The sequence below is a fragment of the Cibotium barometz genome, chromosome 47 (genome assembly GCF_041138505.1).
Source record: "Cibotium barometz isolate CiBa-2024 chromosome 47, ASM4113850v1, whole genome shotgun sequence".
NCBI lineage: Eukaryota > Viridiplantae > Streptophyta > Polypodiopsida > Cyatheales > Cibotiaceae > Cibotium > Cibotium barometz.
In genome coordinates this window covers 40,363,064-40,390,685 of record NC_141092.1, presented here as the reverse complement: position 1 = coordinate 40,390,685, position 27,622 = coordinate 40,363,064, and the positions used below count along the sequence as shown (strand labels likewise).

At 45.0% G+C, this 27,622-nt stretch overlaps 1 protein-coding gene across 3 annotated transcripts in view; it reads right to left on the bottom strand.

The window, feature by feature from the left end:
- The window catches only part of ORC2 (origin recognition complex second largest subunit 2), a 48,006-nt gene that overhangs the window by 11,469 nt on the left and 8,915 nt on the right, over nucleotides 1-27,622 (bottom strand). For 2 of the 3 annotated variants that reach the window (XM_086784720.1, XM_086784719.1), the window contains exons 4-5: nucleotides 13,376-13,508; nucleotides 12,920-13,205 (exon numbers count right to left, since the gene is read on the bottom strand). In XM_086784720.1, coding sequence (XP_086640846.1) covers nucleotides 12,920-13,205; nucleotides 13,376-13,508 — 419 coding nt within the window. The remainder of the gene's footprint in view (nucleotides 1-12,919; nucleotides 13,206-13,375; nucleotides 13,509-27,622) is intronic. The other variant, XM_086784721.1, reaches the window with a different exon arrangement.

The window sequence follows — 27,622 nt, the reverse complement described above, 5'->3', positions numbered from 1 at the left end:
ACTACACTCAAAGTTGCTACTTGGAATTGTAATGGATCTCTATGCCTTGATGTAGGGGCTTTTGAGGATAGTTTCACTGGGAGGGACATCATCTTCTACTGTGAGACGCATCAGGCTCCTGGACAGTCCATGCCACATGTTAGTGGATACCGATGGGAGACAGCTTGTAGACAGGAGACTCGTTCAGAGCATAGAGGACGGGGCTCAGGAGGAGTGGCAGTATTGTTTAGAGAGGAGCTACAGCCACTGATACATATAGTCCGCAGAGATGAGCAGGCTAGGTACATGTGGGTTAGACTGAGGGCAGAGACCGGCAGATATCTCTACATTGCTATATGCTATTTTGCTCCTAGTACATCAGTGTATGCATCACCTAGCGGGCAGTCTCCCTTTTCTATTTTGGATGATGACATTTGGGAGTTCTCCAAGGATGGTGACATCATTCTCTTGGGGGACTTCAATGCTAGGACCGCCCATAACCAGACAGTATTTTATGATACCTCAGAGGAGATGTTGAGGGAGCTTGATGTTAGGGATATGGGCCTATCTAGACTCTCACAGGATGAGGAACATACAGTGTATGGGCGGTATTTGATAGACATGGGGACTGCACATGGATTGGCCATCCTGAATGGCCTACAAAGATTCCCGACATCGGGCGGTTTCACTAGCTTTCCACATCGGCATGGTGCTAGTACAGTGGACTATGTTATGGCTCAGCCCAGTCTCTTTCCCTCTTTTCAGGATTTTATGGTAGGCACTAGGCCGGTTGGAATAGCAGTGGATCATGCTATCTTGTCCTTCACTCTCACATTTCAGTTCAGCACCGCTACATTGGGACAGGTCTCCACACACACTCGTTATACCTTTACGAGGGAGACGGACACCGTATACACGGATGAGATATACAGACGCCTATGTGCCGAGGAGCCGGGACAGCCATTAGATGAGCTCACTCAGATATTGATAGAGACGCTTCATGCTGCAGCATCAGAGGCATATCCCCATAGTCAGCCTACACAGAGACGATCTGGGAACATGCCCCAGAACAGTTGGTATGCTGAGGAGTGCAGAGAGATGAGGATCAGATTACAGAGAGAGGTGCTCATGGGTGTTACCACTCACAGACAGTCACGGATTACCTTCCGGCACCTAGTGCGACGGAAGAAGAGAGCTTATCTTGCTCAGTTAGAGAGGGATTTGTACCAGTTATTTATGAGTCAGGACTCAAGCGAGGCATGGAGACTATTCCATGAGCATTCACCATCACCAGCCATTACCTCCACAGAGATTTGGGGTGAGTATGCAGCATCCCTGTACATAGCACCAGGACAGCCGCCCCTGCCAAACCCATCGGAGCCATGCCCAGAGACATGTGCTTTCTTTACTGCTGAGATGGTAAGGAAAGCTATTGACAGGATGAGGACTGGGAGAGCATATGATCATGATGGTTTGGTAGCAGAGCACTTTATTCATGCCAGAGATATGCTTGCAGAGCTTATTGCTATGATGTTTAACAGAGCCATGTGTGAGGGTTTTCCTGAGACTTGGAATATGTCCACAATTGTGCCTATCTTCAAATCAGGGGATCCCATGCTTCCTGGGAATTACCGTACCATCATGATTGGTCACACATTGGCTAGATTATATGCATCTGTTCTTGAGCAGGAGTTGAGTAGATGGGCAGAGAGAGAGGGCATGCGTGCATCAGGGCAGGCAAGGTTCAGGAGAGGTTTCTCCACTCTTGACCATATCTTGACACTCAGAGCTATTATTGAGGAGGGCAGATTATATGGTAGGAGGATTTATTGTTGCTTTGTGGATTTCCGCAAAGCTTTTGACACAGTACCGAGAGCCAGGCTGATGCGCAGACTACAGGAGATGGGAGTGCCCACAGAGCTGATTTGGGGAATCATGGCTTTATACAGGACAGTTGTGGGGCAGGTACGTACTACCCAGGGTATATCTGAGATGGTTCACTCCACTATTGGGGTGAAACAGGGCTGCCCCCTTTCCCCCACCTTATTTGGGATGTATGTGGATGAGGTTTCGGACTATGTAGAGCGGGAGGGTGACAGAGGAGCACAGCTAGCAGGGACATGGATTCCGCTGTTATTGTATGCTGATGATATTGTGCTGATCTCAGATTCTCCAGAGGGGATGCAGCGTCATTTGGATGCATTGCACATGTTTGCAGAGGACAGTGGATTGTCTGTTAACCTTGGTAAAACCAAGGTGATGGTGTTTAACACCACAGCACAGTGGGTCAGGAGGTCAATGCCCACCTTTACATATGGTCAGGAGACAGTGGAGTATACAGATGCATATACTTACCTTGGTGTGGTTTTTAGTGGCCCACTATTTTCCTTGAGGAGAGCAGCGGAGACCAGATTGACCAGAGCTTATGCAGCATTGGGGAGACTAGAGAGGATGTGTTCGCAGGTTCAGTTTCAGGAACCTCGAACAAAGCTCTGGCTCTTTGACACTTTGGTCACTTCAGCCATGCTGTATGGAGTGGAGATATGGGGACCCTCAGTGGATCACCACAGCCAAGCTGGTAGCACTGATGGATGGAGACGTATGGAGAGGCCCTTGGTTTCTATGATTTCCCGGATGATTAGGGCCAAGGCCTCCGTACCACATGATATTATCCGTGCAGAGATGGCTGCCCCCCCATTGGTAGTAGAGGCACTCACTCGATCAGTCTCCTTTATACATAGCACTTGGGCTCTCCCTAGAGACAGATATGCTCGCTTAGCCCTGGAGTCTTCACGACAGTTGGCATCACAGGGAGACGGATCATGTTGGTATGCACAGATGACAGATTGGTTCCAACTGCATGGCTTTAGTATGGACAGGCTACCTCCATTTCAGTACTCCCTGGATGCACCCTCCCTCTCTCTCACACGGGCAGAGACTACCAGGCTTATCAGACAGGACTTGACTCAGCTGGACACTAGGAGGACATGGATACAGCCGACACACGAGCTTGGTACGAAGATGGCTTTCTATAGAGAACATCTTCTCCAGCTCACGAAGGATGGGTTTGTGATTAGACCCAGCTACATGGATACTCATCTTTCTCATGGGGTACGGTGTGCTATTGGTCAGATGCGCACATCCTCACACCAGCTAGAGATTGAGACTGGCAGATTCAGAGGAGTACCAGCTGAGGCCAGGATTTGTCAGCTGTGCCAGATGGAGCCAGAGACAGAGTTACATTACATATGTCACTGTCCAGTATATTATGAGATACGAGGCCGTTTCCACTGCCTGTTCAGAGAGGGCTTTGGACCACTTTCTAGAGTCATGAGATACCAGGATCAGAGATGCCTTGGATTGTACTTGCTGGAGCTGCGTAGACATAGAGAGGGTCTCCTGAGAGGGAGGGGATCAGAGAGGGAGAGACACCTACAGAGGGAGATTACAGACTTCTTTCGACCAGAGATTGAGCAGTCAGGTCAGCAGGCATTGCAGCTAGCCCCAGAGTACAGCCGCACCAGAGGTACACTGATTGATCGGGCTATAGAGCTGGGGCGGTCCAGGCGCCCCAAGATGAGAGGCCCATCTCGACACCGGCGGAGACTACAACAGAGGATCAGGACCATACTAGCACGGCATGGGAGACGTCCAGTCAGAGTACTCACCATGGAGGATATTGAGGAGATCCGCCAGCGTCCGATGCGGCACATATTATGAGATGGAGGCACCTCCATAGTGTACCCCTCCGTCCCACATGATATTGTATCCCCTCACTATATTCCACTCACCTCCATAGCGTACCCCCCCCTCACTATATTCACACCCTATAAGGGTTTCTGTTTACCTTCCATTTCCAGTTTCATTTTCTAGGTGCCTGTAGTATCATCTTTATTTTTCAGTTTCTCGGTTTTTTTATCCAGACATTGTATCAGATCCACCATGATGTAACTTTTGGTCTCATAGGTCATTATGGCCTTTTGAAGACGTTAATATAACATTTCATTCCATTTCATTTTCTCTCTCTTAATGTGAGGGTGACAAGATTTCCGGAAGGCCCTACATCCAAAGCTGATGTGATCACGTTACACGAAAAAATTGGGATCACAGGCACTCCATTCGTTGATGCCTGGCAGGTAGTTAGAAAGAGGGAGCCACAGCCATGAAACTAAGAGTTTCTTGCAAAAAACATTAAGAGCTGCTTGACATTCTTTATGTTGGGGTAAAGGCGTTATGCCCACCCTTATAGTGTGTACAAGCCCATAAGTTATAGTACATAGTACACTTAGTACTTTTAATGTACTAAGTGCACTATGTGTACTAGTGCAATATACATGTGTGATAGGGGAGTCACACACTCATGTTTTTTCATGAGTTGACTTATCCCCACAACTCTCTCTCTCTCTCTCCCTTGCTTCTCTGTGTATGTCTCCCATGAATGAACTCTAAACCCTAATTCTAGGTTTCTCCCCATCAACTGGTATCAGAGCTCTTAGGTTATCCCTCCTTCTTCCCTGTAGCAGGCGTTGGCGCTCAGCAGCCAGTTGATGCAAGAGAGTCTCTCTGCGCCAATCAACTGCTGGTCGCCCTTGTGCAACACAAGGGAGAAGAGGGAAGAAATTAAGCGTGTGCTGTAGGCGTGTGCAAGCTGCAGCTACTCACTAGCGCAGTTCAGAGGCATCCCGGCAGTAGTGCAGCAGCAGGAGCCCGTCGACTTCAGGTGTGTAGGCTGGCTCTAGGCGAGCGAAGAAGCCAAGGACACAAAGAACGTACGCTCACAAGGCGAAAGCGCTGGCGTGAGACGTGCAAGTGGCGCTAGGCGAGTGAAGCGAAGGCAATAAGCGCTCAAGGCGAGCGAACTAAAGCTAACGCAAAGGAGCAATCTTTGGGGCCAGAGAAGAGGCCGCTCCCACCTCGCCCCCTGTAACACGCACGAACACCTCCACGACCTGCAAGGGATCCAACTTGGTCGGCATGGCTGCAGAGTCTCTAGTTTAGCTTCCGCACAGACACGCAGAAGACAAGACTCGCAGGAGAGGTGTGGCGTTCTGCTGTTCAAAATCTGTTGAGCCTCGACGGATCAAGGTGGCGCATTTTTATAGTGGACTGGCCTGGAGTTGGGCTTTCCGGGATGGATCACACCACGGATAATCAAGAAGCCTCCCTCCCTTTTCTGCAACAGCATCAAATCTCCTGCAACAGCATCTGCAATCAACAGAAATCAACCTGCAAATCAGAAAAAATCAGAAATTTCAGAGGTATTTGCCTCTAATTTTTTGCTAATTTCTTATCAATTCAAGCAATTGAGCAGGTACAGGTGCCCAAATTGCTCAATTTTGAGCAAAATTGGCAAAATTGGGTGACATTGGTCACAATCAGGATCAATTTGCAGGAAATTGGTCACAATCAGGATCAATTTGCAGGAAATTGAATGTCGAAATTTGGGGCTTTTGATGTAATTGTGCAATTAAGCACTCATACATGCTGTATGATGTGAAAAATCGCACATTTGGGTAAAATTGCAGCAAATTGCAGTGCAAATCAAGGGGCTTTTGTGCCGATTTGGTTGATTTGCATGCAGGCAATCGCATTTGATGCTGTGGATAATGTGTTGATGCCTTACAAGTACTCAATGTGCCTGTAAATCAAGGGGCTTTCATGTATTTGATGTATATGTGGCCAGGGGGAAGCATCGTGAACACTCTGGATGCCTTCATGTGCGCCAATGTACCATGCATGATCAGAAATTGATCTCAAATCAAGGGGCTTTTCAAGTTCGTATGCTTGTTGAGCTTGGCAAAGCAGCAGGCAAGCCATTTATGCCTTGAATCCTCAAAAATCAGCTTGCAGTCAAGGGGCTTTTGCCCAATTTCTGTTCGGGACTGTTGTATGCAGTGTTCGTGACTGTAAAAGTCTGATTTTCACTCATTTGGACAGCCACGAGAGCATTTATTGCTATTGTACCTGCTGGTACAGATTTGGCACAGCTTTGTGCATGTTTTGGCATGGCTGTACACTGTTTTGAGTGATCAAAAGGTTCAAATTCAGCTGCTGAAATTGCCGGTACAGGTTTGGTACATCATTGGTGAGTGCTTAGTACTGCTGTACAGTACTTTGGAAGGGCAAAAGAGCACATTCAAGGTGCTGTCCAAAATCTGCAGCAACCAGATTTTGGTGTTTTCATCACAAAAAGTGGGAGAAAAGTTGCATTCTTGCTTCCGCAGTGGGAGATAAAGCTTGGGAGAACATTTGTGAGCACTTTGTGTGCTTTGGGTGCAGTGTTTGCACATCTTGGGTGCAGTGTTTGCACATTTGCAGGGAGTCAGGCATTAAAGGTTGCATATTGCTATGGCAACCACAGGTGAGAGCTCTTCATTGCTTTACATCAAGAAGCTTGAAGGCTCGCATAATTATGATATTTGGCAAACCCAGTGCTACAATGTGTTGCTTCAGAAAAAGCAACATAAGCCTATCAAAGAAAGGGGTGTGATGCCCGCTTCTCTTACGGCTGAAGAGTGGGAAGATATGGATGAGCTGGCAAGATCTACTATCATGTTGTCTGTGTCAGACTCATTACTTTTCAGCATTCGTGAAGAGAAGACAACTTGGGGAATGTGGCAGAGATTGCAGGACTTGTATGCCCAACAAAGTGCCTCAAGCAAAGTGTATTGGTTGAAGAAACTCATAGGCCTTCAGATGAAGGAAGGGGCTTCTATGACAGCCCATCTAAATGAGTTTAATGGTATTGTCAGCCAGGTTATCAATCAAAAGTTGGCAATGGACGATGAGTTCAAAGCCACTTTTTTGTTATGCACTTTGCCAGAGAGTTGGGACACATTCAGGACAACCACTAGCAATTCGAATGCTATGCTGTCATATGCAGATGTTGAGGGTGCTCTTCTTCAAGAAGAGATGAACAGGAAAAACAACTCTGTTGGCAAGTCTAATGCAATGAATGCACGTGGGAGATCCCAGCAAAGGGGGAAAAGCCAAGAAAGGGGAAGGAGCAAGTCTCGCTCCAAAAAGGATTTGGAATGCCATTATTGTGGCAAGAAGGGACACATCAAAAAGCAATGCTACAAATGGAAAAATGATCAAAAGGAAAAGGGAAAAGGCAAAGACAAAGAGAAAGACGAAGCCAAAGATGTAAAGCCAAAGGGCAAAAGTGGAGTCAAGATCGAAGAAATCAATGTGTCACATGCAGGTGGCAGTGAGGATGAGGTCCTATTTACTTCTTCACTTGATGCCCATTCACTTCTTACAGGTGGTCATGGTATGCACTCATGGATCATTGATTCAGGTGCCTCCTTTCATGTCACAGGTTGCAGAGACTTGTTTGTCAGGTACACTGCTGGCAATGAAGGAGTGGTTTATTTGGGTGATAACCATGCATGCAAAATTCTTGGCAGAGGTGACGTGAGGCTTGTATTTTCAGATGGCTCACAGCTTATGCTCCATGATGTCAGGCATGTGCCTGAGATCAAGAAGAATCTGCTTTCTACTGGACAGCTTGATGATGCTGATTATGTTACCACATTTGGTCGTGGAAAGTGGAAGATTAGTAAGGGCTCACTGGTTGTTGCCAGAGGCTCTAAGGTGGACACTCTTTATTTTATGCATGCAGGTGTTTGTCACCATGCTAATGTAAATGCAACCGAGCTGCCGGAAATTTCTATGTGGCATAGCCGGTTGGGACACATGAGTGTCAAAGGAATGGAGCAATTGTCTCGTTTGGGTTACTTGCCTTCTCTAAAGTTTTCAAGTTTTCAGTTTTGTGAGCATTGTATATATGGTAGGCAACTACAGTGCCCCCATAAGAAAGCTCTTGGACAGAAAGATGCTCAGTTAGAGCTTGTGCATACAGATGTATGTGAGATGCCTCAGCTTTCTTTGGGAGGTGCAAAATATTTTGTGTCTTTTATTGATGATGCCACACGCAAGGTGTGGGTTTATCCTCTTCGTTTGAAGAGTGATACATTCTCAGTGTTTGAGAAGTTTGTTGCTCTTGTTGAGAATCAAACTGGCAAAACACTGAAAGCTTTGCGTTCCGACAATGGTGGAGAGTATACGTCCAAACAGTTTCAGGACTTTTGTGATGCTAAAGGCATCAAGAGGGAGCTCTCTACTCCTTATGATCCTCCACAAAACGGGACAGCAGAGAGGATGAACAGGACCATACAGGAGAAGGTCCGTTCTATGTTGTCACATGCTGCATTACCTCATGGTTTTTGGGCTGAAGCTGTTATGACAGCCGTTCACCTTATAAACAGGTCACCTAACACGAGGCTTGGTGGGAAAGTGCCAGAAGAAGTATGGACAGGGAAGCCTCCGTCATACAAGCACTTGAGAGTGTTTGGTTGCGTTGCGTACGTGCACATACGCAGGGAAATGCGCACCAAACTTGATCCTAAGTCTCATAAATGCATATTCCTAGGATATGGTGACAGAGGTGAAATGGGGTATAGACTTTGGGATCCCATGAATAGAAAGATCATACGCAGCAATGATGTCATTTTTGATGAAACATGCATGTATAAGGAGCCTGCAAGGCAACAGGAGCCTAGCAGAGTCATCTTTGATGATGATGGACATCATGGACAACAACAAAGGGCTGTAAATCAGCCATTACAGCAGGAAAACCAGCCCTTAAATGGTGCTGAAAATGGTCCAAATGGACAGCCAGATATGGCAGAAGATATCCCTATGGATATACCACAGTTGGAGGAGATACCGGGCATGATATTTCAGCCTTATGGCATGGAACAGGAGCCACCAATGGGTGATATGCAGGCTGGACAGCAACCTGCAAATGATGGTCATTGGGTACGGAGGTCCACTAGACCCTCCAGAGCCCCTGACAGGTTTGTTCCAGGGGTTGACTACTTGATGCTTACTGACTGTGGGGAGCCCTCATGTTATAAAGAGGCTTTACAGAGGGCAGACAAAGCTCTATGGGAGCGTGCCATGAAGTCAGAGATGGATTCTCTGCATAAAAATGGAACATGGAAGTTGGTGCCTTTGCCTGCAGGCAAGAAGGTTTTGCCATGCAAGTGGGTATACAGGCTCAAAGTTGCATCAGATGCAAAGCCAAGATACAAAGCCAGGTTAGTGGCTAAGGGCTTCAAGCAGGAATATGGTGTGGACTTTGATGAGATCTTCTCTCCAGTGGTCAAAATGACCACACTTAGAGCTGTGTTGGCTTTGGTTGCACATGATGATCTGGACTTGATTCAGATGGATGTGAAGACTGCTTTTCTTCACGGTGATCTCCATGAGGAGATATATATGCAGCAGCCAGAGGGTTATGCAGTAAGTGGAAAGGAGAAGCTTGTATGCAAGCTGAAAAAGAGTCTTTATGGGCTCAAACAGGCACCAAGAGAATGGTATCATAAATTTGATACATTCATGAAATCTCAGAAATTCAGGAGAAGTGACATAGATCACTGCTTGTACACCAAGAAAGCTTTGGATGGCAGTCTCTTGATTCTCATTTTGTATGTTGATGATATGTTGATTGCCGGGAAATCTCGTAAAGAGATGGATGCATTGAAAAAGAGGCTGCATGAAACCTTTGATATGAAGGATTTGGGTGATGCAAATCACATCTTGGGTATGCGGATACTTCGGGACAGAAATCAGCATGTGTTGTATTTGTCTCAGAAGGAATACATTGGCAAAGTTTTGCAGAGGTTCAATATGGACGGGGGGAAGAAGGCTAGTACTCCTTTGCCTCCATATGTGAAACTCAGTGCTATGGACAGCCCACAGTCAGATAGAGACAGGGCTGATATGGCCAAAATTCCGTATGCTTCAGCTTGTGGCAGTCTCATGTATGCCATGGTTGCTACTAGGCCGGACATTGCATTTGCAGTGGGAGTGGTTTCTAGATACATGGCCAACCCTGGCAAGAAGCATTGGGAAGCAGTGAAAGGTGTCATGAGATACCTGAAGGGCACACAGGATTTGTGCATTTGCTTTGGCAAACAGGATGCATTAGTGCATGGTTACACGGATTCGGATTATGCCGGTCATCCAGATAACCGGAAGTCTACTACCGGTTATGTGTTTACATTCACAGGAGGTGCTGTGTCATGGATATCCAGGATGCAGAAGTGCACAGCCTTATCTACTACAGAGGCCGAGTATATTGCAGCCACAGAGGCTTGCAAGGAGGCATTATGGCTATCTCGGTTAGTGGTTGATTTGGGTTATACAGGGGATATTCCATTGTTGCATTGTGACAGTCAGAGTGCCATCCAATTGGCAAAGAACCCTGTTTTTCATGCAAAGACGAAGCATGTGGATGTGAAGTATCACTTCATCAGAGAGGTGATAGAGAACAAGCAAATTCAGCTTGTTAAGATTCACACAGATGACAACCCGGCTGATCTGTTGACAAAGAGTTTGCCTCCGGAGCGGTTTGCTCATTGCAGACACTTGATGGGCATTGGATGAGGCCATTTTCAGCCTTGATATGGCCTTGTATATTATCATGTACATGCTGATTTTTTTTTTTCTCTTTACTTAAGGGCACTTTGCCTTTAAGTGGGAGGTTGTTGGGGTAAAGGCGTTATGCCCACCCTTATAGTGTGTACAAGCCCATAAGTTATAGTACATAGTACACTTAGTACTTTTAATGTACTAAGTGCACTATGTGTACTAGTGCAATATACATGTGTGATAGGGGAGTCACACACTCATGTTTTTTCATGAGTTGACTTATCCCCACAACTCTCTCTCTCTCTCTCCCTTGCTTCTCTGTGTATGTCTCCCATGAATGAACTCTAAACCCTAATTCTAGGTTTCTCCCCATCACTTTACAGCAGTAACTCTAAAGTTCTAAGAGGGGAAAAAGCCTTTTCCCTATGTGACCCAACATATGGCAAGCACACACAAAAACTCCTGAATGCGGCAGACGAACCCATCATTAAATCACATGAGCACCCCAACCCACTAAATTTACCCTCTTTACACCAAGTTAGTTACCTATGCTATCCAAGAACTGAAAATGACGAGACAAAAGATCATGAGGACCTACAATCCATGGTATTACTTTCATATTGTAAGACCATTGCACTGATTTTAGCACACCTTTTTAATAAGTCTATTTACATAACCTAAAATTGATCAGAGAAGGCCATCATACCCATCTACGAGGCATGGGACCCAATGAATCTACAAAGTTATGGACTATCATGGTTGGCCATCTCATGGCCAAGGTTTTCTATCACTAGTAGAGGGGTACGGCTGAACAACAAAGAGTTCGAACACAAAAGCTTTAGGCAAGACAATCTCACACCAGGCCATGTCTTCACAATGAGGGACATGAGATGTCATCGAGGAGGCAAAACACAAAGGATATAAGCTATCTTGTTCATTTGTAGATCTCCCATACAGTCTCTTCAGCATGATCAAGCAAAACCAATTGAGACAGAAATGTGGAAGATGACATCGTTTGGACCACAATCAGTTTATGAGGTTACTGGTCTCATTTCCAAAAAGCAGGTAAGACCCCTCCCTTGGGCTATGCCTAACACCACCCAGCTTCTGGGGTCTTGACACATGCTGAGTTACTTTCCTTGGACCGGTGCACTAGGACACTTTTAGCACTCAGCATAGCTGAGGGACTGATGCTCTAATAATGTGACATGCAGAAGCTCTGAGTGTCTTCTTTCAGCCTTAAGAACTGCATAGGAACTCTTGATGCAAGTCACCAACAAAGAGAGAGAGAGAGAGAGAGAGAGAGAGAGAGAGAGAGAGAAATGAAATGAAATGAAATGATATATTAACGTCTCTAAGAGGCCATAGTGGCCTATGAGACCAAAACTGAGAAAACATCTGAAGTTGGTGTCTCATCAAAGAGAACAACTAAATGAGACTAAAAAGAATAATAAACTGATTGTCCTACAGTTATAAGAACAGAACTGTAGGACTCCGAGATGATACTGAGTAGAAAATACTGGAAAATACTGAAAAATGTATATCAGGTAGATCCATGTATGCTGATCAGTTGAAGTGTTGCCCTCTCCTTAGATCAAGTATCTCCGCCATGGGGCTGTCTAGAATGGAGAGGTCGTAGAAGCGAGGTAGGCACCTCCGATGCCAAGCAATAATGGCTCTGATCTGGCGATGGTGAGGATGCTGTGGTCGAGATCCTGGTGGGCGTGGCCGACGAGCACGACATCAGATAACTGCTCTTTCAGTGGTGACTCCCTAGGAGTGTGGTCGGTGCCCTGATGGCCCAATGGACCCTCTCTCTCAGGGTCCATTGGTCCATTGAGAGAGAGAGAGAGAGAGAGAGAGAAAGAAAGAAAGATTTTATTAACGTCTTCCAAAAGACCGAACTCGGCCTATGAGACAAATCAGTGTACCTGTGTGGGGTATCCTCTGTCATCCCAACAAAATGAAAAAGTACTGAACTAAAAAAACTGAATCTGGGTGTGCAATAAGTACAAAAAGATGTAATAGTCTTGTACAAAAGTCTGTGGCCTTTGGCCTTCCAAAAGGAGACTACAGACCTACTCTAGACCTCAAGGATCCTATCCATGACCTGACCCAAAGTGGGGGTCAGATGAAAACATTACATGCTGGCCTAGCCTTTGTGCATTAAAAATACTATGATAATAAAGACAAAACGAGAGACTCAAAGTTATCATAAGGAGGCTAGATTGTAGCATATGGCTTCCTATCATGACCTTTCCATGTAACAACTTGTACTCTAAAAAGCTCTGTGATTCCGTATCGAACACGGGGTGTCATCAATAAGACACATTCCAGACAACCAAGTTCTCCAGAAAAGAGAACCAACAAAGTAATGCTGAACCCATGTACTGAGACATGCATGTTCAGAAAGATATAACTTTGTGGACAAGGAAAAAAAGGCAGTGTAAGCATTGCAGATTACAAGAAAGCAAAGAGCCCTTGAAGGTAAGTATCATACAGAGTGGGGTGTTTATATGGTCCATCGAAGCGACAAACCGGACTCGGTTGCATGCTGCTAGATTCGCAAGCACTTGTTGTACATCGTTATCACGTAAGCTGGGTCCATCAATGTTGTGGACAATAACATACACATGAAGGTTCTCTTCTTTGTCATTGAGATATGCAATAAGCTCATCTACACTGTATGTGCTCGATGGCCTATCTCCTGCTGCCTTTGCTGATTTAGAGCTGGCCTTTCTACCTCTTCTTTGCTCCCACAATGCATCAGCTATAGTAAATGCCACCTAAAAGCACCAAAACCACAATAGTACCCTTCTCAAAAAGACTTATCAAAATACAGCTCTTAAAAACTAGCAGATGGTTTGCAATTCAAGACAAGAAGAGACCATAAGACCAAAAAGAAGACAAAACACACTCACAGAATCAACTAGACTCATTAATTAAACATACTTACTGATTTGATGTTCACGGTGGGGAGATAACCATTCACCACGACAGCTGCACCATCAGTAAGAGTGGATGATGCAAAATCCTCTAGGAGGGCTTTCTTCGATCCAAACCCATACATAAGCAGCCCAAACCCACATCTGTACAGCATTAAAAGCTAGTTGACAAAAGTGTCCTTACATCCAGCAGAAAAAAATCAGCTTAGATTGAGTGCAGGCCATGCTCAAATCACATATCAGACTGTTCAGAGTTCAAGGAATCAAGGGTCCAACACTGAAAAAGGGGGTTAAAAAATTTCACACAAATGACTAGCCATAAATCTGCTTCAATCAGTCCCAACATGTGGACAAGATTCACCCAAAATGAGCTCACTGTCTCTGCTCGGGAAGTGCAGGGGTCCTCAAGAGTCTCTGTACACAGTGCAAGCTTTGAAACTGCTGATCCTCACCAACTGTGAGTCGAGAACTTTGAGAGTGCCATGCAGTTCTGGAGATCTCTTGCCACGTTCACCGGACTGTATCTAATGGTGTATGAAGTAGAGATGCAGACCTCAACCATCATCCTCAAAGTGAGCTGCCAGTTATGGGAGTGTCTCCCTGGTGCCCATGGAACCATACATCCTTGCTCCACATCTAGATGAGGGTTGCTTGATGCTCCTGGACAGCCCTGGGGCTAAGCAGAATTTGCTCCCATTGAACCCAAAGAGTGAATAAGATCCACCCATATTGAGTTTGCCCACTCAGCAAGGGGAGTACCAGGGCAATGAATGAACCCTCCATCTGACCCATGTAGGCAATGCAGCAACTGCTGACTATAATGAGGCGAGCCATCCTCCCACAAGTCTCCATATCTTATGTATCACTGGCCATGGCATTGGCAAATGTCCTAGTGCTCCCCAAGCTGCAAAGGATGCATGTAGGAGATTGCATGTGGGCTTGACTCCTTCAGGAGCAGATAGTGATATTGATACCAGTGTTGCAGACTTGGGTGACATAGGTGGCTCCTCCTTTATTGGCGATGGTGCAAGGACTACATCCAAGAGACAGAAAGTCTCTAAGAGTAGTCAAATGCAGGGAAACTTGGCAAATGCATGGCAGTTACAAGCACGAAAGAATGCAACTATGGCTGTCAGGAGGTTTTTTATGAAGAGGACATCCCACACTTTAAGGTGAAAAGCCCTTACTTTCTTGATATGGCATAGCCACATGGGATGCGAAATGGGGACGGGGAACGGGGACGGAAAAGATTGAGAATGGCCATTCCCTGTGACTATAGAGTGACATGGGACAGTAATGGGAACGAGAAGATGCTGCCATCCCCAACATTCCCAAGTCTAAAAATGCCTCCCTGTGACTATGTGATATGGTGAGGGCCATTGGAGATGTGGGATCCAGCTTCAAGCCACCAACTTATGAGGCACTTCGTGTTAAAGAATTACAAGATGAAGTCAAATGTGTGGACAGATTTGATGGGGGCGCGGGATAAGTGGAAGAGGTATGGTTGCTCTATTGTGTGTGATGACTAGTCGGACACTAGGCGAAGGCCTATCATCAATGTACTTGCCTCTTCTATCCATGGCACAATGTTCCTGAAGTCTGTGGACACTAGTGGCCAATACAAGTGAGGGGAGTACATATTTGCCATCTTGAAAGATGTCATCCTTGAGGTTGGGCCTACAAATGTTGTGGAGGTATGCATGGACAATGCCTCCAATTGTGTGCGTGCAGGAGAGCTTGTAGAGCAAGAGTGGCCAAGCATTTTTTATACTCGTTACACATGCCATTGCTTGGACTTGTTATTTGAGGACATTGGCTAGCTGGATTGGATTGCTCCAGTCTTGGAGAAAGGCAAGAAAATTGTGAGTTTCATCACAAGAAAGAAAAAGGCAGCGGCTATGTTTAGAAAGCATAGTACGAAGGAGCTCCTTAAGCCAGCTCAAACATGGTTTGCATACATGTTTATAGTACTAGCAACTCTGTTAGATGATAGGGTCTACAATGGGTTGAGAAGGTTGGTGGTTAGTGATGAGTGGGTCTAATGGAAGACTTCACGCACATTAGTTGCCGAGAAAGTGACCAGTATCATCTTGGGAAACTCTTTTTGGCAAGATGCTAAATTGATTGTGAAGATATGTGCACCCATCTTGAAGATTCTCCAAACAGTTGACATGGAAGGTGCAACCATAGGGCTTATTCACGAGCTCACAGATCGCATGGTGGAGAAGATTCAAAGTTTGGATGGTGTTGATGTAGACAAGCTTGCCGAAGTCAAGAGTTTATGTGTAGATCGATGGGACATGCTGCAGTCACTCTTGCATGTTGCAGGTTTTGTGTTGCATCCCATTTGGAGAGGCAAGGGCCAAGAAGCTGATGAAGAGGTGCAAAATGGATGGATGACTGTCCCCAAGCTTGCTAGTGTGTTTTCCAAGTTTTTAATAGTGTTTCCAGGTGGTGTTTACTCTCCCACACACTCCCAATGACTGAAATTCAGCAAACAGCTCTTATTTTTGCTGTAATTTTTGGTCTTTTTGTTGAGAATCCTAATTTCAGTCCTCCTTTCTCAAGTTGAACCACAGGGGAAGCTTTCCCAGGGTTCCCTTCATCCTCTTGAAGACTTTTGTTGCGAAGGATCGCGACAAATCGAAGATTTCAATACTCCAAACGCTTCCATCGTGAAGACTTCCACTGTCATTGACTCTACTTGCAAATGGTAAGCTATGATGCTTAAATATGGAAGTAAGTAGTAGGAGGGAGGAATCCGACTCCATGATTACATACCTTGTGTAGTGTTCTCTTTTCCTATGTGCTCTCTTGTAGATTGTTGCTACCATGTGTTGGTGGAACAATAGAGAGCAGATGGTAGGAAACATGGGCACTTGAGAGGGTAGTGTGAGCTGCAAGTCTACACCAACAACACATTGTTAGCAATACTGTATTCATATGCATTGGTATGGAAATCTGGTCTGAAATGCCCATAACACTATGTACTTGATTCTCCCAAGATCAATATACTTTATTTGAGGGAGGGGCCGGCCGTTCCGGCTCATTGTGCGTCTCTTGTCAATTCAGCAAATTACTTCTTGTATTGACCATGTTATCCACTAAATCTTGGTGTATTTAAGTGTATTGATTAGCATTGTGTTCAACCAAGTCACACATACTGAACTGTATGATTGTTCTACGGACAGCAAACAGCCAGAATCTGGTGGAGAAAAGATCCCTATTGGCTAGCCTAGAGAAGTGTAGCCTGCAACTCACCTACACGACCAATGCATAGCAGAAGAGTGAACTATAGTAGCTGGTGCCTTGAGAAATGAAATGAAATGATATGATATATTAACGTCTCTAAGAGGCCATAATGGCCTCTTAGAGAGAGGAACAAACCATTGTATGGCCAACGTTGAAAGAAGCCTGCAGCCTCCCTTGTACGACGATAGATCCATGTATGCTGATCAGTTGAAGTGTTGCCCTCTCCTTAGATCAAGTATCTCCACCATGGGGCTGTCTAGAATGGAGAGGTCGTAGAAGCGAGGTAGGCGCCTCCGATGCCGAGCAATAATGGCTCTGATCTGGCGATGGTGAAGATGCCGTGTGGTGGGCGTGGCCGACGAGCACGACATAAGATAACTGCTCTATCAGTGGTGACTCCCTCGGAGCGTAGTCGGTGCCCTGATGGCCCAATGGAGGAGGTATCAGGAGGTGTGTGGGCTCGGTTGCTGGTGCTGGTGTTGAAGAAATCTGTCAGGGTCCTCTATCTAGGTACATCATGGCTCGGCCTCCTGTCTGCAAGAGTCTCTGTGTCTCCTGAGCTCAAGTAGAAACAATCCTAGGCATTTCTGATCCTCAAACTCCATGACCTTGCGTAACGGCCCAAAATCCTCTCGGAAGACACAGTGATCTCTCCCTCGGATCTCATAATAGACTGTACATCGGCAAATGTAGTGTTCCTCTGTCTCTACCTCCTTGTAGGATAGTTGACAAATGTGGTCATCCAAGATTTGATGCACATATCGCCCTGTCTCAATCTGCAGCTGGTGTGAGCATAAAGTTGATATTTTGGGCTAGCCAAGCTACTTGTGGCAAAAAGAAAAAGCACAATCCAGAAGTAGGTTTGTCGACTTCTTGAAAAAGCAGGAGGAGGAGCTATTCTGGATCATTAAGGAAGGAAGAAAAAGGAAATATAAGAATTAACTAATGAGGAACCAAGTCTCATTGTAAAACTCTTAACAACCAAGAAGCGAGTGACATGAGATGAGAGGTGGGCTGCACTTTTTGGACTTCTCTCCCTATTCTTCACTGGCCATACAGCACCTATTCTCTCTCTCCTCTTGTATTGGAGCTAGTCGCATGCAGTTCATGCTATTACTTTCACCGGTCGCTTACGGGTTTGGCTGGCAGTTGGAGAGTTGACAGCAGGCCGATAGCTCTCTCTCTCTCTCTCTCTCTCTCTCTCTCTCTCTCTCTCTCTCTCTCTCTCTCTCTCTCTCTCTCTCTCTCTCTCTCTCTCTCTCTCTCTCTCTCTCCCTTTTGAAGTTGGGCTGCAGCATACGTCTGGACTGCACGTGGTAAGACTTTTTGGTGTGAGAAGGTTGGCGGGCTTGACCTATGCGCCTGCTCTATGCGCACCCACCTGCACGCCTCTCTGCTGTACTTTGTGCGCAGCTAGTTCTCAATTCAACGCGCTTTTCCCACCCACCCTTGCTCAGGCCCCTAAGGCAGCAACTAGTAGGGGAAAAGATGTCTCAACCCCTGGAGGGGGAACAGGATGGTGAGATAACCTTTCACACCCCCACGAAGGCACCAAATGCCTACCGCAGAAGACTGAGGGAAGGAATCATGTCCCCTGGCTGACGAAGGATTACGAAGATGGCCCGACGAGATGAGGCCCTTTATGAGGAGCTACAGCTTCACATAAGGACAGAGATGAACACCATGCGATAGGAGCTTGAAAAGGAATGGACCAAGCAGATGCATGCCCAAAGGAAAGTGATGTACGAAACGCTGAAGGAAGAGATATATGTCCAATTGAAGGGAGAAATGCAAGCCCAAGTACGGGTTGAGATGGAATTAGCCCAAGCCTTGATGCACACGGAAATGAAAAAAGAGATGCAAAAATGGAAGGATGACATGCTCCGAGAGATTGGCACAACAGTTGCATCGTACGAAGGCACTTTGAAGACATGTATGGCTGACCGCGAAAAAGACATCACAGAAATGCAAAACAGTTTGGAATCATGTAAGGCAAAAGTGGCTGCAAGTGAGAAGGAAATGCATTCATGGGCTGAAATTGCCAGTGCCACAAAGAAACAAAATGAGGAAGTCAACCCATGGATTGAAGTACTAAAAAAACAGAAGGATACACTAGTCAATAAAGTAGAGGTGATGAATGCTACATTGGAAGAGGAAGCTAAGAGACGGGCACGTGCCTTACATGTACGTGTAGTTGGGTGGGAAGATAAGGGAAATCCCCAAGAGGATGCAAAAGCTCTTGCAACAAAAATTGGAGCCACTGAAAGTTTCATCTAGGCGCCTCCTTCTGTCCAAGGATACATGCCCAAAAAGTAATAAGTCCAGCCAAACTTTAATGATGTGAACCTGTTGACTTGTAAACCTTATAAGTCACACTAATGAATAAAATCCCACGTTGCTCATTCTCTGTAGCCATCTTTTAGGCCAAACTTTGCGAGTGAATGCTTTAGCTTTCGTTTGTGGAAAATCCCCGTTCTCACCTTGGTTTTGTTCTGTGTATGGGCTTGCCCCAAAACACTGATCAAAAAAGTGTTGGATTAGCGAGAGCAGTCCCAATGTGCAGATCTTAGCCAAGCACAAGTCCTACGTCTACTATATAGTAGTAGTACTTGCAATATAGCATTCTTATGTTTGCTATATAGCAGTGGCTTAGGTCATTCTGCCTTGTCGTTTGTGTATTTGTAATTAAGGCATTTGATTACTGTTAATTTGTAGGCTAATCAATGTTTAATTAGCATTAATCTAGCACGATTCCACATGCATGTTACATGACCGCAACAAGTATTGATGATATCCCTCAATACTTAAGCATTGATGATATCCCTCAATACTTAAGCAATTTTGGTATGAAACATTTCTCAGCCAATAGAGGCTGTTACAATCAGGAGTATGGTGCCCATTATATGTGGGGTAGGCAGGTAGCGAGTTTTGTGCAATGACACATTGGCGGCTAGATAGGATTAGAGAGAGCATCCACTCCCACACCAGGTTGGACACCGGTTTTTGGCTGCCTCTCAAAAGCACCCCCCTCCTCGGTCTAGACATTTGGCATCCCATCATTCTGGCACACATTTAATGTTCCTGCATGTACTAAAACAGACATACAAGGGATTAGGTTACAGATCTTTTAACGATGGAGCTCTTCTTGGGATTGGTTTGTGATTGACTTGGTTGTGATGCTCCAGTTGCCCTTAAAAAGGGTTTTGGTTCTTTTTATTGGTACTTGTAGGTTCACCACTTCCCCCTTTGACAGCAAGGTATCATCATAGTTCTTAGTGAAAGAAAGTGAAGCAAATAGAAAACACAGATGTAGGCCCAGGTAGTACAAGACCTGTAAATGCTGAAAACTGATGTTTATTGCTGGAAAACTGAGCACGAGGGAAGCCCGTAGGTGTTGTACAATGATAAGAAGTAGAAGCAGCTGGTAATGACCTCAAGAGGATGCTGAAAAATGAGATGGAATGAGGGGAAAGGGGCACAACCCTTATATACTTCTCATGAGAGTTGGTCGGCCAGCTGTAGCAGGCTGACAGCTCCATAATAGCATAAAAATGCTATAGAAGGCATAAAAAATGGAAAAAGAGCCTAAATAAATGTGCATATGCAGGGCCTCATAAATGGCCACTACAAGCATGAAAATGATGTAGTAGAATGTTGTGAGGCAATGAGTGAGTCCGAATACTGCCTATGAAGTTCAAGCCACAACTGAGAGGCATCATAAGAAGCAGATAAAAATTCAACCTGTATGGAAGGTGACAAAGATTGGATGATAACCATCCTAGCAAAAGCATCATAAACTCCTTGATAAACAGGATCCAATAACTGAGGAGAAGGAACAACAGCCCAAAGACAAGAATCCTCCAAAGTTAATTGAGTCCAGTATGACCAAATCTGATAGTTGGTAGAAGTAAGGGGAGGGTTTCCAAAAACCATCACCACCAAGAATCCAAACCTCCTCAAGAAAGACTAGAAGAGGGGTGGGTGGGAGATCCAAGCACTCGAGAAGAAATTGTAGGAGCAGCAGGAGAGAATCTCCTAAAGTCATGTCCTCCTCTGACAAGAAACCTTCTCTTAAGAAAGGGGCTAAATAAAAATAATCAGCAAATCCTCCTCTCAAGTTGTGCACAGCAAGAAGAAAGGGAGGGAGGGTGGGAAACTGAAAGGAGAGGAAGAAGAAAGCTCTCTCCAAGCTGTAGAACCTTGTCCTTAGCACCTAGAAGAGGGCTTCCATAATCCAATCAGCAAAAAAATCAGCAATCTTTGCCGAAAATTCAAAAATACAACAGTCCCAAGCGTCAGATGAAGAAAACACAACAATCTTTAGGAAGCCTTTGCTCTGCTCCCAGAAGAAAGTTTTTGCTGTCCCATGTCACCAAAGCCATCCTTGAGGTGTAAGGCTTGAGCTCAGTGGAGGACTGATTCAGGCGCTGATTTTATAGGCATCCACTTGTGATCTAACTTATATAGATCCTAGAAGAGAGTGTCCTTAAGTGCACTTTATATTAACTTATCAATCAATAACTTTTTACCCTTAGTGGGACAGTCACTTCTCAATTCTTATGGCTGTTAGCTTACCAGCAACACAGCATGGTCAAAGCTGCTAGGTCATGTGCAAGAATGTGGTGGTTATGGTGCTGTGATTGAAATAAGAGGACTATCTGGGCTGGTTGCTCAATGCCCTTATGCGCAATAGCCCTCCATTCCACTCATGCCCACAATACTTGCATTTGCAGCCACACATACCCTTGCCATTTAATTTTACAATAGTCACATGCTCCCATTCAAGGCCTTTAGGTCTTCCCATTTTAATGTTTTAATGCCTATGTATCTCCCGAGTCCAAGCCTAGAAAAAAAAACCTAAATATCAAGCGCCATATTTCGGCAAAATCCCAAATCTGCAAATTTTACAAAAACCCCAAAACTCTCGCATCAAGAACCAGGGTGACAGGTCCTGAGCCCTAACTCTTGCAAATGTAAAAAAGCCCCCAAACTGCAAACTGGCTCTAGTGCCCACTGCCGAGGCAATTCCCCCATTCCAAGTGTCCAATAGAAATTTGCAAAAATTGATTATTGGCCTTAAAATAATTTGAGAAATTTGGGGCTTTTGCATTTTTAATTTATGCTTTTATATTGGACTTGCAAAAATTGGGACTTTTGCGAAATTTTAAAAAATTGGGACTGATTGGGATTGTAAGTGGACATTGGACTTACAATCCCAATTTTTTAAAATTTCTCGACAACCCCAATTTTGCAAGTCCAATGTCCACTTCCAGTCCCAATTTTTTTAAATTATAGGAAAAATGCAAAAGCCCCGAATTTCCTGCAGGCACCCTGAGCCAAGTTGCAAGCATTGAACTTTGGAGGCTCTATGGCATAATGCATTGGGGGCCGAGGCCTTGGGGCAATGGCAATGGCAATGGCAATGGCAGGCTGCAGCCTGCACAGTGCAACAGCCATGGCCCATTATTCCATATGGAGTCTAGACCAGCCACCCAACCAATGGGACCAAGCGGACAGGACGTAAAGGCCTTAGGCCGTACAAACCATACTGCATGTGTACCTGGTGAGAGGCGGCTGGCTGAAACTTGACGGGTGGTCAGCAGTCGCAAACAAGAAGCAAATAACGCAGCTTCGAAAAACGGAAATCATAAGAAAGGACAAAACGTACACGACGCCTGTCAAATCCCAACATTGGGGGACAAAAAAAAGTTTAAAAAAAGCCTACACGTATGAAACATTGAAAACTTTCGAGTTTGTAGCAAATGTTTGCAAACATTGGCCTCATGAACCATACGCGTATGATATGAACTATGGTGCAGACTTGCACTAGATTTTCCACAAAGCACTAGCAAAACTCTTGCCCAGATATCTATCTAAAGCCAAGATGCAAACAACACCAAAAGCTGTCCAAAATTGTCTCAAGACAATCCATGAATCAGCCCAAACACCGCCCGTTGTACGGCCAAATTTGTGAATAAAACAGTAGCTGATAACCCACATGTGTGGCAGATGGTACTGCAGTTTTACGGATGCTGAACTGTATGGTTGTTGTACGGAAAGCAAACGGCCAAAATCTGGTGGAGCAAAGATCTCTGTCGGCCAGCCTAGAGAAGTGTCACCTGCACGACCAACACATAGCAGGAGAGAGTGAACTGTAGCAGCTGACCAACCTTCTGAGAGAGAGAGAGAGAGAGAGAGAGAGAGAGAGAGAGAGAGAGAACAAACCATTGTTGGCCAGCGTTGAAAGAAGCCTACAGCCTCCCTTGTATGACCAACGCACAACAGAAAGAGAGAGTGGTACTGCGGTACGAACAGCGCTGAGAGGAAAGAGGGAGAGAGTTGCTGCCGGCCAGAGGTCTGTGCGCTTGATGATCCAAAATAGATCCTTCTCTTGGTTTTTCAAAAAGTCGACCAACCTACTTTTGGATTGTGCTTTTCTTTTTTCCCACAAGTAGTTGTGTCTAGCCCAAATATCAACTTTATGCTTTTCTCGGCTTGTAGCCCAAGTTTCATCTAGGGGCCTCCTTCTGTCCAAGGATACATATATATACATACCTAGATGAATCCAAGAGCATGCCCAAAAAGTAATAAGTCCAGCCAAACTTTAATGATGTGTGAACCTGTTGACTTGTAAACCTTATAAGTCACACTAATGAAATCCCACGTTGCTCATGCTCTGTAGTCATCTTTCAGGCCAAACTTTGCCAATGAATGCTTTAGCTTTCTTCTGTGGAAAATCCCCATTCTCACCTTGGTTCTATTCTGTGTATGGGCTTGCCCCAAAACACTAATCAAGACTGGTGAAGGGACCAAATGGTGACAGACTCAACAAATCTCGCACCAGATGTTTGAATAATGACCATGAACAACCTTTTTGTAGGTTCCTAGGATTGGCCATAGGCTATTTGGCCATCACTTTTCATACCCAAAAATAATGGCACCAAATGTTTGAATAATAACCATGAACAACTTTTTTAGGATTGGTCATAGGCTTGTCAACGGCCATCATTTTTTATACCCAAAAAGAATGGCATAAATGTCATTAAACGTGTTCACACTATGCCCAATAAATATCCTACCTATGGATGTATATTCTTGTTGGAACTTTTGGGCACCTAATAGACTCTCAAATCTACTCCAATCTAAACCAATCCTGACCTTAAATTGGCTCATCATGTCCACATGTGATGCACATGACATCCCCTTCTACTTAACTTGGAGCACTAGGGCATATGATGTACTTTTGCTCCAGTTCCAATCCGGTGCAACTTTAGGCACAACTTGTGATCTTCCTGCTCTACTTTTTCTATGGCTTTGCCTCTACTACATCCTCTAGGACACTCGGCATCGTACAAATCTTAGAATAGAAACTCTCCAAATCTCCAACATGAATGAACTCTGAACTTGGGATAATCCAAGATACCAATGGCTTGTTCTCTGCTACTTGCTCTTTGCATTGGCTCTACAATCATTGTCGTCGATACCTCTTCTTGGTCTTGCAATGCCTCAAACTCTTGGACTACTTCGAATGTTGAACCTCCCTCATGAGAGAAATGCCCTCTTGGACAGCTTTCAATCCAACCAGTTGGGAAGATACCCTTCCGATGCGTTCAACTATCAGTGCACTTACCACTTTTGTGCTTTTGAAGACCGGTTCTACCTTTGTCATAAATATTCCAAAGAGTTCATTGAGTCATTGTAGGGCTCCCTTCCTCTCCTTACTTTCTCTTCCCGTGCCTTGCGTTCTTCACCTTCCCATTTGTATCCGCCTTCATGTTCTTCTTCTTCATGTTTGTATCAGGCTTCATGTTCTTCATGCTTCCAATGGTATCGCTCCCTCCCATGCCGGTACCATTCTATTATGGAGCCTATGTATAACATGAAGAATAATGCAGCTCTGGATGCCAAGGGCTTCGTGTTGCCCATACTGAGGCCATGACTCACATCACCTACGGGAGGCCAAGCCTCGTATCACCCATAGTGTGGCTAGGACATGAAACCCATGTCAAGGATCCCAGTTTAGGCTTCCCACTGAGCCAATTGCTCGGGAAGACTTGGTATTTACAAGTTCCAAGAATGGGAGATATATCCATTGCATAATGCATATGCACACACCTCTGCTTGCCTGAAATTGATTTCGCATGACTTGTTTATGTGGCTGCTTGCTATGACATGTCCAGTTCACAAGCAGGGGACGCCCACCCGTGATCCTTGCAAATGCCCTATATTCTGAAATGGTTTGTGGCATGTGAACAAGTGGTAAGTATTCATTTAAACCTTTATTTATTTCTCTAAGACTTTATAACCTTATCAGTTCACATTCTTTTAAGTTGAGCATCGACCATTGGCCGATGCTCAGGGCCCAAGCCTTGGACACCCTCTTAACCCGTTCATGGGACTCTTTAAAAAGAGGGCACCTTATAGAGGTACCCACCTTCATTAAAGGGAGTGCCACATGTCCAGTAAACAATGGACCCCTTTCCCATCTCTTCTACCACCCTCTCCCACGATTGCTCTCATCCTATCTCACTTTTGGCAACTGTCACATCATTCCAACCTCTCCTTCTACAAGTTGAAGGTCTGACAAGTGTTCACCTTTGCAATTGTGTTCTACTTGATTGTGTACATACAAGTAGCTGTTGTAGGCACCTACACCCTGTTGTACTTGATTGTGTGCCTACAAGTACTTGTAGAAGCCTACACCCTATTGTACTTGACTGTGTATCTACTAAAACCCTTAATTGTACCTACAAGTACATGTTGAAACCCTAAGTGTACCTACAAGTACATGCTAAAACCCTAACTATACTTGCAAGTACATGTTGAAACCCTAAGTGTACCTACACGTGCATGCTAAAGCCCAAACTATAACTACAAGTACATGCTAAAAACCCTAATTGTACTTGCAAGTACATGTTAAAACCCTAAGTGTACATACAAGTACATGCTAAAGAATCCAAACTATACCGACAAGTACATACTGAAAAAACTATTGTACTTGCAAGTACTTGATATCATCCTATATCTACATTACCAAATGTGGTTGTGCTATGAACCGACACCAAGTGTACTTGTTTGAGTACCTACTATTGACACCACGTACCAATACATGTTCGTGTCCTCCTACCTATTCGCGTACCTGTACTTGTTCATGTACTCGTACCAAGGAGGCTTGAGCCACGATCTTTGCGACGGTGTGAGCCAAGCTCTAGTACGAGAACGCCTATTTGTGCATGGTCTCGAATGACAGTTTCCCGTTCACTTCCATCCAAGGGTATGAGACCAGTGGCCAGGCTATTCGGACTCATTCAACGAGTCTAGCATTGACAAACTACTCCGACACACTTTTGTTTGGGTAACTTGTCTTCATACTTGCATTGCATTGGATTATCGAGCTGGCAAGCCCTTGGAACTTTGTCCAGACTTAAATACTCCAATAATATACTTCAGTATTGAGGAAGGGAAGGGGGGGGGGGGGGGGCATCAGGCCGTTAACCGCCCCAGTGGTGGTGTACTGTGCAGTGCTTGTCTCGTTTGCAAATTATCTTGGGCAATGATCAGTAGTTATGTGCAATGTGGCTTTTACATTTGAAGTGTGACATGTGTATTGTTCACAAGACGATGCCCAAGGATGTTCACACCTAGCTGCTGTAGTTACAACATGCTCACGGAAGCATGCTAGATTAACTCTGATTAAGCTATGAATTAATGCTAATTACATGACTTAACTACTAAACTGCAATCAAACAAGAGACCAGGCAGAATGACCTAGCCTATTGTATAGTGTAGCATAAAGAGATCGTAAATGCTATAGATGCATGAAAAAAGGTCACTTGCAACCCCAATACTTGTGCATGGTTGAAATCTGAACGTTGGGCTGCCTTCTTGCTGATCCAACTCTTGGCCTCTCCTGCTCCTAGCTTGGACTGTGCAGATCTGGCACTAGACCTCTGAATAATGTACCACTTTTTCGTAGGTTCCTGAGGTCGATCCTAGGCTAGTCAGCCAGGCTCACAGGCTATCACTTTTCAGATGTCACTTTTCAGACCCAAAAATAATAGCACAAATGTCCCTAAAAGTGTTGAAAAAATGTCTCCCCTACGGGTGCATGTCCTTCGCACTTCTCAGCGCCTATGGCTATCAAATCTGCTCCACTCTGATCCGATCCTGCCCCTTAATCTGCCCTTGAGTCGGCTGATCATCATGTCCACATGGCATTCGTGGGTGATGCATGGGAGGGTCACTGATCCATGCTTGATGCATGGGAGGGTCTTCTTGTGGGCCGTGGCTGCCTCACAAGACAACACAATGATTCTTGGTTGCATCAAGGCTCCGCCCCTTGCCTGCTCTACTTGAGGCTCCAGTCTTGAGCGATCCAGGAAGAACATGCCTATGGTTTGCAAGGTGACGATGGCATTGTGATGGTCTTCTATAAGCAAGCATGGAAGTTCACTAGGGGCCTTGAGAAGTCCACCACTCCAAGAAGTAGAACGATCAAATCCAGGAAGGACGTTTTAAAATGGAATACACCTTCATTTTGACATTAGGCCAGTCAAGAAGATGCCAACCATGCATGCCAGCATGTTTGCTAACAGGCCAGGAAGGACGTTTTAAAACGGAATATACATTCATTTTGACATGAGGCTAGCCAAGAGGATGCCAACCATGAATGCCAGCATGTTTGCTAACAGGCCAAGGGTCTCTACCACCTTTCCAAGCTGACTGATGTGAGGAATGAAGTTGAGTAGCTCTAGAAAGCAAATAGTAACTAGTAAGCATGTATATAAAAGCACAGTGGCATTCTCTCAAGAGAAACTCTCATGCAAGTGTGCAATTATAAAACAAGTGCTCATGGACGACAACAATGGTAATTCTATCCAGTACCACTTGTGTGGTTGCCTCAGTGTGAAAGATGGCATGCAGGTTGTGCGCCCGGAAGGCAGTTCACATAAGGGTTTGAATAATCAACAAAGTCCATTGGCTTACTTGGTAGGTGACAGGTGTCA